This window comes from Centrocercus urophasianus, unplaced genomic scaffold (assembly GCF_019232065.1).
Source record: "Centrocercus urophasianus isolate 14NV4802_14NV808 unplaced genomic scaffold, USGS_Curo_1.0 seq_73, whole genome shotgun sequence".
NCBI lineage: Eukaryota > Metazoa > Chordata > Aves > Galliformes > Phasianidae > Centrocercus > Centrocercus urophasianus.
The window spans coordinates 10,068,899-10,083,198 of NW_024885344.1; the positions used below are offsets into that span (position 1 = coordinate 10,068,899).

Here is a 14,300-nt window from a genome sequence, read left to right on the forward strand (position 1 = left end):
GCATTTGTTATCTCCAGCTGGGAGATATGACACATTTTCACGCAAGCAGAGCCCCCAAACATCTCTGTTACCTCCCCTCTTCTGCCCTCACCTCATGTTTTAGGAGAGGAGATCCCACTGGTGGGGTATGCAGAGAAGGCAAAGAAAGGTTAGGGAAAAATTGCATGCCTTCACTAGGCAAGAGATCAGGCAGAAGGGAGTATGCAAGGTGGAACGTGCCAGATGGTTTTGCAAAGCCTGAGGGATTTGCAGGAGTTTTCAACTCTAATGAACTGAAATCTCCTTTCTCTTGGTTCTAAAACTTCATGCATAATATATAGAACTCCCTTTAGAAAAGAACTTATTGCATCTGAACTGCTTGACTTTTATAGAGCACAGGAATTGCCATCCCAGATCAGACCAGAGTTTCAGCTAGCATGACAGCATCCGCTGCCAGATGCTCTGGGGGGATGATGTTCAGTGACCACAACACACTGCTGCATGCACAGCTCTACAGAGAGGAAAGGAATTTGTCCCTGAACCCAGAGAAAGCCTATGAAACAGCAAACTCTCATCCTAGACCTCTCCCCACATCCCTCCTCAGCACCTTCACAACTCTTTCTTCAGTCAAATTGGGACAAGCAGCAGCCTCACAGCTCCATGCTGATACAGCTCCCAATGCTGCCCGCAGCCTTCTACTGCCTCGCTACTTCCAGCATCACCAGATGTACTTTGTACTTGCAGTGGGGAATTGGAGACCATTGCTGGTTCAATTTTAAGAACGCAGCTCAGCAACATAAGCAGTTTCCACTGATGGAAATTTCAGGTTTGAATTGGGTAGTCAGAAATCCCGGGAAATGGCTTAGTCACAGCTCAGCAAATCCACTACAAGTCTGTATGGTGCTCCGAGTCTACAAACACTGTGGGAAAAGACTGTGAGGTTTTGATTTTTGTTTCCTCCAAATAACAGATTCCAACTTGTGAAAAATATGCTGAAATAAACACCTTGCATTTCTGCAGCAGCAAATAGGCAAAAATACATGAGTAAATTGTTATTTAGAGACTCAGAAATTCAGAAATAAAGGTTCTTTTTGATCATTAATATTCATTTTGCAGCGTTTAATTTTTGAAGCATGAGGGAGTACTGATGTTTTTGCAGACTGTTCACACACACTTAGCCCTCGAGTCAAATATATATTTTTTTACTTCTCTCTTTGTGGATTCCAATTAGCACTGGAAGGCTGTGCGTCACTTTAAGGGTGGAGCGAGAAACCAACCATTACCTACGTTTACTTATAAGTCTAATCTAAGGTAGTTACAAAAGCACCAAGCGTATTACTCTGAAATGTAAATCCTTTTAATTTAAATGCCACCAAAACGCAAGCCTTAAAATATCTAGATCTGTTTTGATATTTAGAATAGGTACCTGTCATTAATAATATCCTGCAACTGTGAACACTGCAAGTTGACGCATCATTTTTCTTAAAGTGACAGGAAGACCATAAGCCAAAGGTTCAGCAGCCTCAATGTACTGAAGTCGTGGAGTGTGTTTGAATGCTTCAACACCTGAACATGGTGATTTGGCACCCAGCAGGATCGTCTATGATGCACTTCCAGCCACTTTTCTCCCTAAGAGCCTATGATTAACAATATATAAGTCACACTAGTTCTTAGGTTTAATTAACACGCAACCTTACGATGGGAATTGGAGTGATGCATCTGAAACCCCCTTCTCTCTCGTGCTAATGGAGGCTAACTGGAAATGCAGTTAAAGGTTAGAAAGTGCCTGCCTGCACCTATGGTGAACTCTGCAGAGCTCACTGGGCAGCTCAGGTTACTGACACTGCTGAAGTCTAATGAGGAATCTTCAAAAACTTGCAACTGTCAGTTGGACCTCTCCCCAGTCCCAGATGGACCATGTTTCCCACAGTCCAGAGGAAAACCCTGTTTTCCAGCCTCTGGAAGGGTACCTCAACACTCAGACACATCCCACCCACAAAGACAGTGCCCAGCACCTCAGAAGCCCTAAAAGCCTGCAGCTAGATCACATTTAACAGTGCCTAGCTGCTAACGCAGCCATGTGCAAAGCAAGTGAGTCAGGCTTAACACAAGGACCCCATCTCCAATGTTCTTATCTGTCAGCACTATGCTACCAGCCTATGCCTCTGTCCTCTCACCAGCTGAGTCTTCATTTGCTTATGGAATGGAGGGCAAAAGAGAACTTCCCAGAAGGGAAGCATTTTTAAAATAAAATTGCAGAACCACATACAGTTCTAACTCAAATGCTTCTGCCCCAGAGCACAAACCCTAAGCACTCAGCACAGGCTGGCATTACTTACCCTCAAAATGACAGGATCAGAGCTTGCTTTCCTGGCAGTGTGTGTGTGTGCGTGTGTGTGTGTGAGTGAAGTTAGCAAAGGCTACTGTGACTGCTCCCAGCAAAAAGGCCCTCATTAGAAGTGAAAACAGGCAGTGAGCCTCTGCTGAAAGCCCTGAATAATTGAGGAGGGTATAAATGCAAACATTAGACTTCTCTCTGTCACATTTCATTACTGCAAGGCACATCATGCTCATGCTCAGCTGTAGATAAGAAGGCTCTGTCCCCCTGGACGGCGTTAGGACCACACTGAGCCCCACTGCACAGCAGCTGCCACTCCTGCAGGTCCTTCTATCTTTCATAAGCCAGTTGTCAGCACAGCACTGTCCTACCCCACAAAAGAGTTGTGGGTGACAAAGCCACAGGCCCTCCCAAAAAAGAAATAGTCCAAAGGGAGAACTGAGTCACAGGAGGAGGGAAGAAGCACAAACATATACTGGAGTCTGCAAAAATCCCTGTGGTGATGGCAGCCTTGATCATGGAGAGCAGAACTCTGCAATGGAACAGAGATCGCCTGGGCGAGGGCAAGGGTGGCACTGCAGGTGAGTGACATAGGCTGCACAGAAGAGCATGCAGAGCTTACGAGCAGGCAAGTCGAATGGGCACGCCGTTTGCTCTTTGTGGAGCCTCTACCAGTTGATTCTCTTTTCAGTCACCTCCCTGTGTGAGGGGCTGTATATCAGCACACCTCCCTTGCCAATGCCTGTGTACCTCTGCTCCCTGCAGACTGTCTGACGGGATGGGGCCATCAGACAGCCAGCACAACAGAAGTTGGCTTGCCCCAGCTGGCCGACAACAGGTCCCATGCAGCTGTGCCCTGGCCTACTGCCAGGCCTTGAAGGATGCACAAACCCTGCTCAAGTGTGCCAGCTGTCCATTTGGCCAGCAACTCCACTCCCGATCTGGCTGAAATATTCATAACTACCTCACTGTACAGAGACCTCAACTCCATTAAAACTCAGGAAGGTTTAGTGTGATAAAACATTCAGTGGCAGGTTTATTTTTGGGCCACGGCATACAAGGACGTGGAAGCAAGTCTCTTAGGGGGAAGAGAGCAAGGAAGCTGAGTTTGAACCCTGATGACAGTTTGAACCCTGACCTGCCAGGAAGAGCACGTCTGCTACTCCTGGCACAGCACACATGCGGTAACCTTTACAGATACCAACTTGTTCTCTCTTCTTTCCAATCCAGTTTGACCCAAACTATCAGGGTGTTTCTTTGTATCAAACCTATCCCTTCTCAGACCACCCTAAGAAGCATCTCCCCCTCACTCAGTACACAAACAAGAAAGGAACGCCACCTCCTTCAACACTACCTGCTGCAGACAACAGCTGTTCAGCTCCCCACCCATACCTAAAACTCTGGTCTACTTCATCAAGGAGACTTCTCTTTGCTTGCTCATCTCACGGTCTTTTCTCCTCCTCCTTACCTGCAAGGATTTTTCATCCAGCATTCGGTGCTTGCTCTGGATCTTGTGTCTTGGCCATTTCTGTTTAGCTGGGTCTTCTGCACCAGCAAAAATCGAACAGTACTCCTGCAGCCGTTCAGGGGCAGGATACTTGGCACTGGAAAATACCTGAGGAGAGACAAGGAGGGATTTCAAAATCCCAGCAACTAAGCAATCTTCTGCTGCAGAAACATGTGGAGTAGATTAAGGCACATGATCTGTGCTGCCTGTGGGAATGGAGAGCCTTGGAGTTAACAGGCTCTTAAGGGCTATTTCTGCAGAAACCATCATGAGGGCCATCAATTTTGAAAGTTGAAGTGCCAAAAATTCTCTCTCTCTGCAAGTAACAGGAGGCAGAAAGGCTTCCAAAGTGCAGGAAGGGAACTGGAAACACTGTATTAAATACAGCAGGAATGGTAAAAGGAAGACTTCCACCAGTTTTACACAGCTCACACAGATAAACATGCACTGGAGGGGGTGGCTCTCTATCAGCAGCTTCTATTCAATGCAAGATTGTAAGAACACGAAATGAGAGGGTGTTGGGCATAGTAAAGCACAAAGCTGTTTTATTCTAAAGGTAGTAGTTAAGGCAACAACTTATATTGGCTTTGTATGGCCAGGAACTGGGTAGCCCGTGGATTTAAGAATCATTAACTGGCCCTGTCAGAAGGGGGACTCTCATCACAGCTCCTGCTCAGCAGCAAGGAACAGAGAAGTGGATGGGCAGCATCTGTTTTTCTGCAGAGCTTGCTTCAGGGATAAAGATAGAAGGTGGAAAGGAGAGACGCCATACAGCCTTCACTGGAGTCACTACCTTAATAGCCTTCTTGCTGCCCTTGATCTTCTCAATCTTTGCTTGTGCGAGCGTGACTCTCTCACTGATTGCCTGAAGCTGTGCCCGGCTGGTTTCCACCCGCTGAGAGATCCTAAGGAACAAGGACATTGCTTAAGGATAAGAATTTAAAGCCAGAGATTTTTTGGCAAGAGCCAGTCACCACACCAAGAGGAAGGATGTGAATCTCAGTGGTCTGGATTGTTTCACAAGGCAAGATAGTACAGGGTCAGATACTCGTCTTGGTCCCATTAAGAGTTTCTCACGTGCTCCAACATGAAATAAGACAAGTCTGTGATTTTCTGTGCGCCATTCTCCTCGCACAGCACAGTCAGAACTGAGTGAAGAAAACCCCATGCCTCACTGCAATTACAGCTAATAAGAAAGCCACAATAAGTTATCAACAGACAACAACCTTCTCAGAAGAGACCCTCCTCCTCTGTACATAACTATGAGGTGCAGCCCCACTTCAAGCTCAAATGCTAACAATTGTTCTGAAGCTTCATCCCTTTAGCAAAACCAGCACAGAATATTTTTGTGACCACACAATCTTTCAGGAGCCACAGTACTTCATTTCAGCATTGTTTTGTAGCAACGAGTTCCAGCGGATCATTTTGTGCCTGGAAAAATCAATCTCGGTCTTATCTTTAAATTCCACCCCCAAGTCCCCCTTTGCATTTAAGCAGAGAACTCCTATGCTCTTTTTTTCGTTCTGTCTGTATAATTCCTTTCAGTAACAAAGGTGACATTAGCACTTTCCAACTCTACCACAGTCTTTTCAAGTATTTTCACCCGGTGCAATGCACTCTCTCAGTAAAAAAATGGATTCCTCTAAAGGCTCCTGCTGGCTGCAGCTACAGAAAAAAACAAAAGTATGAGCAGCCAGCTCACCTTCTTTCATTCTGAAAGACCTCCATTTCTTTCTCTAGCCAGCTTTAAGCGTTTCTGCTTGCTCATAACCAAGCATCCCTCTTTCTGAAGGCGTGAAAACCCTCCCTCATGCACAGGGCAGGAGAGCACACAGTTTATTCTACTCTTTTTGAAGTGGGAGATGAGCAAAACTGAACCTCATGAGATCCCGCCTCTCAGTAGCATCCTCCACTTCTTCATCCTTTTACTTCAAATACAGCCTAACAGCTTGTATTTTGTACCAACACTAAGTGCAAATCTGTTCATGGTTTCCTTCCCACACCCTCCCACTGTCTCAGCGGAGGAAGTCCACATTGTTTATATACTTGATAGTTCTCAGAGTGGCTTATGTTGTTCCTCTCAGCGTGCATTTCCTAGCACCTGTCTGCAGCAAATTCCATGTGTCACAGGGCTGTCCCATTGCCTTGCTTTGTTAAAGCACGAGATGTTTCCCAAGGAACTAAATCTTTTCTAACTGTTCTTTCCAGCCAGTTTTCCCACCTCACAGTTTGCTTCTTTTGCACATGTTTTATAATCGTATTGATTGACCTCATTCCCAGTGCTGCTCCTGGCGGCACCAGCCTATTTTTACTTCCTCCAAAGATGAAAAAAATTGGTCATTTATTTCTGCTTTGCCTCTCTCCCTCATATCAATGATGTAATTTTCCCTCTCACCTGTGAGTAGACCTCTGTCCTAAAAGAACTGAGCAAAGCCTTCTCGAAGCCCAAAGTAAAGAGAAAACATCAAACAGTCAAACACTTCTAGTCAGCATTCTGCTGATTCCCAGACCCAGGTCTCAGGGGTCAACGAGGCATACCTTTCTCTTCCAAAAGGAAACCTTAAGCAAATACTCATGCAAGCTCAGACCTGAAAACCAGTACCCATTCTCCACCCATTACTCCAGAATGCAAGTAGGCCAAATGAGGAGGCAATTTCTTCTTTCGCTACCAGCCCCACCACTCCTTCCCCATGTATCACCTCTTCCTCTACCTTCCCAAGGAACTCAACTACAGCTTCATCCTTCCCTTCTACTCCCAGATAATTAAGAGTGACTTCAGCCAGTCATGGAATGGCACTATCAGACAGACTGCCTCCTCCCTGCACAAGGGAAACTGGGGAAGCTGTCCAGTGGCAGCTCAGGTGTTTCAAATCACTTTGGCTGCTCCCAGAAGCACCCTGTGATCTGTGATTTCTCCTATGATCTCTGCTCTAGGATTTGCCAGTCTGACATTAGCACACCTGCCAAAAACCTTCACCTGAGATTCACCTTCACAGAATACAACAGAGAAGGAATACACACCAGAATTGCTTTATTTCTTGCTGACCAAGGTAACTACCACAAAATGATTAAACACTCTTAACCCAACTAATCCATGAAATTTCATCACATGCACAGGTTCCTAGGAATATATGACTGTTACGTGTGCACGGTCCAAGTTACAGTCAAAGTGGTGTTTGAAAAGACAAGATACATGAAGGGCTGGAGGGCTGTGTACCCAAGGATTTACAGGGCAAATCCTTTGAAGCAGTGCTGTATTTGGACTTCAGTCTCCATTTAGGAAGGATTGAGTTACCGAGTGCTGTTCATATGAAAGGCAACGGCAGGATGGGCAGGAAGGGTGAATGTTAATAAAATGGTTTGTCACTGCTCCTCAGAATCCTGTTTCCAGGCAGCCGAGAATACCACCACCATCTGAAGCTATCCTGTGCCCATCTTATTAGTCACTGCTGTGTTACTTTGCTCTCGGTACTCTTTTCTGCTTCAGGAGCTCCTGTAGTTAGATTCAACGTGACTTCAGAGCTGCAGAGAAGCAGGAGGCGCACAGGGACAGCCCTCCTGCGCACTGGGGACAAGGGAAAAGGGGGCCTGCAGGAGAAAGAATATATTCACCTGCTTTCAAAACCCAGGCACAGAGCCAAGCCAACCTTCCCATCCCAGTGCTTTTCTTTGCGGAAGTAATACATGCGGCAGATTAAATCTATCTAGTGGATTATCTCTTAATCCACAGAGACTTTTATTTTTATCTATGCAGATATTAAAGCCAATCTTTCAGCTGCTTTGACTCAAGCTTTCACTTCCTCCATCCCTCTAAAATCTTTATACTGTCAAGCCCCATGCACCCCTCACCTTCAGCTGAGGGCTCCCTTCTCCTAAAGCCTCATGTTCTTTCCCATTTTAGAGAGGACTCCCTCTAAGGACCTAGAGCAGTTCTCAGGAATATTTCCCCCTCTCCTCACCGCTGCCCTGACAGGCTGTGCATCTTCAAGCCCATCTGCAGCCATGGAGTTTATCATTTCCTATTATCTCCTTATAACTTCTCTGATAATCCTCATATTCAGGCAGCTACAGAGAAATCTCCTCTGCTTCATCTGTGCCTGCTCAGAGGGGAAAGATTATTGTTCTCTTACTCCCACAGGAAAACATACGAAGAATTTGGGATGTGGCACGAAAGACACATGATGCAATAACAATAACAATATTCCTCTTAGTCTCCAAGCACTCCAAAGTGCCAAGTTAAAATTGAGATTTTTATCACCTATATTTGCTTGGGATCACACAACATCGGAAAAAAAAAAAAAAATTAAAATCAAAGCAGGTTTGAAGGTAGGCTGACAGGTTACCAGAAAGGTGACTGAACAAAGCAGCTTGAGGAAAGACAGAATTGAGCTGGAGGGAAGTATCACAGCAGAAAGAGGTCCTTTGCTGTCCACGTTCAGCACACACATCACCCAAAAGTGACAGGGACGACAAAACTTGGGACACAGGAGAGAGAAGAGGCGAACTCCACATCAAGGTGAATGAGAAAGGTGAGCCAGCAGAGCCTGGGAGCAAACCTCTCTGGAATACCAAAGTACTTCAATTTCATGTCTGAAGTACAAAAGTAAGTGATCAACCAAGGAGAAAGAACATTACAGAGTAGAATGAGAAACAAAGTTGCACAGGAGGATAAGGCATCCAAAGTATTAAATGACTTCTTTTTTCTTAAATGAGGACTGTTCACACCACAGCAAGTCAGACTTCTGGTCTCCTCCCAGCCTGGGCTCCAGTCCTGAGAGATAGCAGGGAGATGCTTGGCATTGTTATTCTAAACCTAGGTACACACTATAAATTTGTTCTATAAACCCTTGGCTTTTTGCCTAGAAGTCAAGCTGCTATTTTTTTTTTTTCCCCCCTAACAAAGAGTGGCTTTATTAAATTCCTGTTACTGCAGGAGGTGTGAATCATAAGGGACAGCATTTACGGTTCTTGAAATTTAGCACATCCCCAGGCTCTACAAGGAGCCTGGTGCTGAAACAGGGTAACGGTGAAGAATAACACCATTGGGTGCCACGTATCCAAATTACTGGTAGTAAAACCAGCAGGGTACCACAGCTGATCAATGATACACCATCAGACCTCTAGGAAAAGGTTCAATGGGTTTCCAAAAGGCTGTCAAGGCAAGGAGAGACCATGTGCAGCTCAGGGAAAGGAATAAATTGTTTCATGATGAAAGCAGAGCAAGGTGGTGCTGAGCCACCAAGTATCTATCTTCCCCCTCATGCTGTAGAGCCCACTTTCCCCTGGGTCCCAGGAAATATGTCATCATTCTTTTCTACTACTATTTGTATGCTGTGGCAAAGAGTGACTGTAACTTCCAATTTGTGTAAGAATCTCCTTGGAAGAAGGCCATGGCTCCTCAGGTTGCTGAAGTGATCAACTATCAACCCTGGAACCCATTAATAAGGGCTTATGCGCAGAGTCCACTAAGGCCTAAACAATCCAAGAGAGCTAGGGTAGAATACCTTAGTGTATCCTGGCTGGCTAACAAAGAATCATGTTTGATAAGGCACTAGAGCCTTCTTTACAGACAGCCTTACTGCAACAACCAGCACAGCCAGAAACGGACTGCGAGAAGCTGGAGTCCCCCTCTCACCACTCCCACAGAATGATTCTACCCAGCAGCCAGCAACACTGCAGTATTGAGACAGAGAGGGCAAGAGAAAAGCTGCTGAAACGTGTACTGTTTACAGCAATCCAGGGAAGCGTTCAAAGCCAGCTCACAGTGTCAGTTCACCTTGAAAGTTGGGAAGGCAAAAAGCAAAAATGGACGCTTTTACAGAAAGCCAAACACATTCAGCCACTCAAAGAAAGATCAACTTGTTTGCTTTCTGCTCTTCTCTCTCCTTCATATTTAAGCAGTTTTTAAAGTCTTATTTCATGTCTGAGTAAGTGTAATCAGAAGCTGTCATCATACATCGTCTCTGGCAGAAAGAAATCCCAAGTGAGACAGTGCAATCAATGTTCCTTCCTCCATTAAGGGTTTGGGTATTATACTAATTAATGCTTATCGCACTTTGATTGCTCCTTAAGCCTGATTCGCAGGTGTTCCAGCATTCCCACATTGCCCCACTCCCACAATGCCAAACAGCTTTGTAGCCTGGAGGGGGATGAAGGTTGTCAGGTTACCCTCAGCATGATCCACTCTTCATCTCTCTTCAGAGGACATGTTCTCACCCAAAAGAAACTTCACAAGGTGAAGCAAGAACTTAATTCACTAGGAATTAAGTTTACACAGAAATGGAAACTGTTTTAAATTTTTACCTGTCCATGCAGCACCCACTGCAGCACTGTTCTCCTCTCCAGAACAGCCTTCTCTTTTTCTTAAAGGCCACAGACAAGATCTTAACCTTCCAGCCTCCCATCCTGCGCTGATCTCAAGGTGTACAGCCTTTCTTCTATTTAAAATAAATACATACTGAGTTGAAAGACTGCGTTTGCAAATAAATCACGTAAGTAGGTCTTCTAGTTTAACTGTACAAGCTGCTTTTTGATCAAACTACTTTTTCCACATGTTAGGATGTATAACCACAACAGATTCTACCCTCACAGTGATAACTGCTGGGAAGGATTGTCTAAAGTACTGGGGAGAAGAATGGTTCCTTCTATTATTTCTGCTGGAGTTTATAAGTGGCCTTTTGATTTCCTCCACTGGCACTATGGGAGTAAATACTGAATAATACTATGGAGCTGTTTTCCAGATGGCAGCTACAGAAATTATCTTGAAATACCAGGCAGAAGATGCCTTCAGTAGTGTAACTGGTTTGTTAGCTCTATAGTAGTCTTCACTCCTCCTTGCAAATTTCTCATGAATGTTTACTCACTTCAATCTTTTTAGTAATAGCCTTAAGCGGTTTTTTTTGTTTGGTTGCTGTGGTTTGTGGTTTTTTAAATCACTACTGAAAGGAAGGTTGCTTCTTGTTTGGACAGAATTTTATGAGACTGTCAAAAGGAAAACACTGAATTTGGTTCCACACTGCTTGAAGTCACGCATCGTATTGTGCAAATAGCTTGAGAAGGTGTTTTGGCATCTTGTAATATTCAATTAATCAACTGTGCACACAAACATTAGGTTTCTTTTGCTCCTTTCTCTCACTAAAACTCCCCTCTTAGAATGGCCAAAGATCTTCTTTTCTGTTCTCAAAGATCAGAAATTATGCATCATCACACAGAATCACAGGAAACTTCAGGGTGGAATCCAGGTGACCGTGTGGTAAACAGTAGCTTTCTGCTTTTTCTGGATCACTGAGTGTCAAAGGAGCTCCTTCACAGTCTTCATTTTGGCACCATATCTGATTCTACACAAACAATTTCATTACGCCCTTTACTCTTAAACGGGATTTCACTCCACATTTTCCATCAGCAGTAGTCAGAGAAAACAGATCACTCCAGATCTAAATATCTAATGCGCGCCTTTTCCCAAGTGGGGTTGTCAGAGAAAAATGCATGAGCCACCAGCCCAAACTGGCCGAAACTTCTGAGCTTCATCTGAATGTGATAACAGGAGCCTAGCACTTACAAGCCCACAGCAGCTTCCCCACCGTTTGTCTCACTTGGAGCTACAGCAGCCTTGCTACAGCACAGTGATCGAGTAGGGAAGCAAGGCAGACATTTGTGGAGTCTTCCTCATCACAGGAAAGGAAACCCACCATCATCTCAAGCACGCAGAACAAGATGACAGGCTGGTTTGTAGCAGAAGATCTGGAAGTTCCTTTTTATTCCCAGCTTTTGCAATAGCACCTAAGCTATCTTTTGAATAAGTTTTGAATCAGTGTTCCTGCCCAAGGTAATCAACATCCAGCCGTGCAATGATGATTAGAACTGATTTAGTAAAAATCCCTGCAGGTTCTACTACGCAGGCTGCACTGAGGTGCTGTACTGCGCTTACCTGGCAAGGTTTTGGTAGAAGGGGCCTGCAGGATGGCTACTGTGAGCAGCCCAGCACTGTCTCATGTTAGATCAGAGCTGCCCCAAAAGGCCCCCATTGCTGCCAGAGCTGAGACATAAGCACTGCTGGGTGTGCCCTGGCACAGCAGATTTAAGGAAGGGGAAAATCTGCTGCACAACAGCAGCTCTGGAAAAGGAGTGCAGATACGTGAAACATTGGGCACTGAAGGCAGTGCAGGAGGTACTCCAGGCACAGAGCAGAAACTCCCTGTAGCCTGAGTAGATGCCCATGGAGGAGCAGTGCACATGCAGCCCACAGGCATTATGTGCAGCCATGGAGGAGCCCACAGTGCAGCAGCAGATGAGGCTCAAAGGAGCTGCAGTCCATGGAGAGCATCTGCAGGAGAAGCCTGAGCTGTCAGAGGGCAGCCCATGGGGGAGCAGGGATGGAGAGTGACCATGACAGAGCAGCAGATACTTATGGACTGATGGACTGGTGTTATGGACTGACCACAGCAACTCAGTGCTTCTGTTCAACAGTGATACTTCTCACCATCCTGTGACAGCCAGTGCTGACTCACAAAATTCCCCTCCAAATTGTCTTACAAAGAAAATACGCCCAACCACATTAGAATTGCGTTCTCAGAAATAGTTACTAGGTCTTTGCTAGTTAAGAAACCTCACTGCTAACTATACATTTTCCCTTTCTCAACCATGCTTCCAATTTCAACTTCTCCTCATAACAGATCCCTCTCTTTCAAAAAGGGTCTCTTTCTTTTAAAAGAAACATTTATTTCCTTATTTATTGCCAGCGATGCCTTTCATTTCAAAATATTTGCACTTCAGAAACAGGATCTGTTTCATGTTACTTCTTCATTTTCCTATAACCAATTGCATTCACACTTAAATCTCAAAAGGCACCTTCCACGATACGCCCATCGACAAGCTAATTTGAGCCTATGTGCTTCACAGAATAAGAGTAACTTTTTATCATGTTTTTCATCCAACACCTTTCCTGAGTAATTGAAGTACTTCTAAGAGATTTCTGGTTACTTTTCCCAAAAAACTTTGGGCTCTAGACAGAGGGCTTTTTGTAACTGAATTGAAAAGCAGAACCTCTCTGCTTTGTTTGACAGCTCTCTATCATTTCAATGAAGCACTCTGTGGCACATCAGTGATCAGATATCATCTTGAGAACAGTTCTAGACACATGATTTCATTTTCCTCAGCGTCCTTAAAGATTCATCTTCCCTAAGTGGTGACTTGCAAACAGTCATTAAGAATGGAAATATTGCTTTCGCAGCAATACCAGAACAAATTCGTATAGCATACTTTTCTCCACCGCAAAACTTCAGGACCATAAATTCATACATTCTGCTAGTACACTTTATTTGTAAAATACTAACACAGAGCAATACCTTCAGCAGCAGCTAATCCCCTAATCCCCAGCTGACAAAGTAAGCATGAAGCATAATAAAAGGTATGATTTTGGCGATGGTTTGTTATTTACTTCATTTCCTAAATTGGCCATATGCTAGAAAGAACAAAGAAAGTCCTGCCTAGTGCTCAGTAACCCAACAGGAGTTAGGAGCTTCTCAAACTGCCTCTCAAAAAAGTCACATAGAAAAGTCCTGAGCTTGGTCTAGAACCAAAAAAATCCAAAATGCCACTTTCAAAAGTGCTGTTGTTGAAGCGAAGCCAAAGAACCTAGTCACTGTGCAAAGCAATAGAAAGAACAAGAAATCTTTAGTTGGGTTTGAAGCCATTACTGAAATGACTGGCATGAGACATACATTTAATTGATAACCAGAGAAGTTATTATTGCTGCGCTAACGCTAGGCTGAAGGGCAACAGCATTACCTTCTTTTCTACAAGTAATGTCCCGTCATGCCTCTTAGGCCCCTCAAGCATTTCTTATCTTCAGCCTTGATAGTAGATCTAAAATTAAAATCCTTAAAGTAAAATAAAACCATGTATTTGCCTTTTAAAATACGTATTAATCCAGAATAAGGATCGTATTCTTGAATAAATTAAGAATGGCATTGAACTCAGAAGACACTACATTATCTTCCTGGGGTTTCTCTTTAACACATATTACTTCTGATCCTTCATCCTCTCCTCTCCCTAATGGCAGAGCACAGTAGATTCAATAAATTGATTATTTGGAGGATTTACATTAACAAGTTCTTATTTCTCCTCCATTATCATCTGCAAATCGATCTGCTGTCTCCAAAAGCGCTGTTCTCAACTGTCAGCTGTATTTACACCCAAATTCCAACCTACCCGCTTCTGAAAATGGCCACTGGCAGCACCACAGCCAGTCAAAAAGAAGGACTGCTGAAAGAGAATTTAATCCGCCAGTCAAGTGTGAAGAACAGACCTTTGGCACTCCTGTTTCCTCCCCCAACTCTCTTCACAATGCACACACTACCATCTACAAAGGTGGGAGTCAGTAAAACACATTTCAAGCCTCTTGGTGTTATTTTCCAGACAGTTTTCTCCACACTAGATCCCCGATGGAAGTCATGCCTGTAAAACAAAGTGACTTGG

At 44.4% G+C, this 14,300-nt stretch overlaps 1 protein-coding gene across 2 annotated transcripts in view; it reads right to left on the bottom strand.

Annotated features, from left to right (window-relative positions):
- WASHC1 (WASH complex subunit 1) overlaps window positions 1–14,300 on the bottom strand; it is a 39,715-nt gene that overhangs the window by 5,676 nt on the left and 19,739 nt on the right. For both annotated transcript variants that reach the window (XM_042837689.1, XM_042837690.1), the window contains exons 3-4: window positions 4,618–4,729; window positions 3,786–3,932 (exon numbers count right to left, since the gene is read on the bottom strand). In XM_042837689.1, coding sequence (XP_042693623.1) covers window positions 3,786–3,932; window positions 4,618–4,729 — 259 coding nt within the window. The remainder of the gene's footprint in view (window positions 1–3,785; window positions 3,933–4,617; window positions 4,730–14,300) is intronic.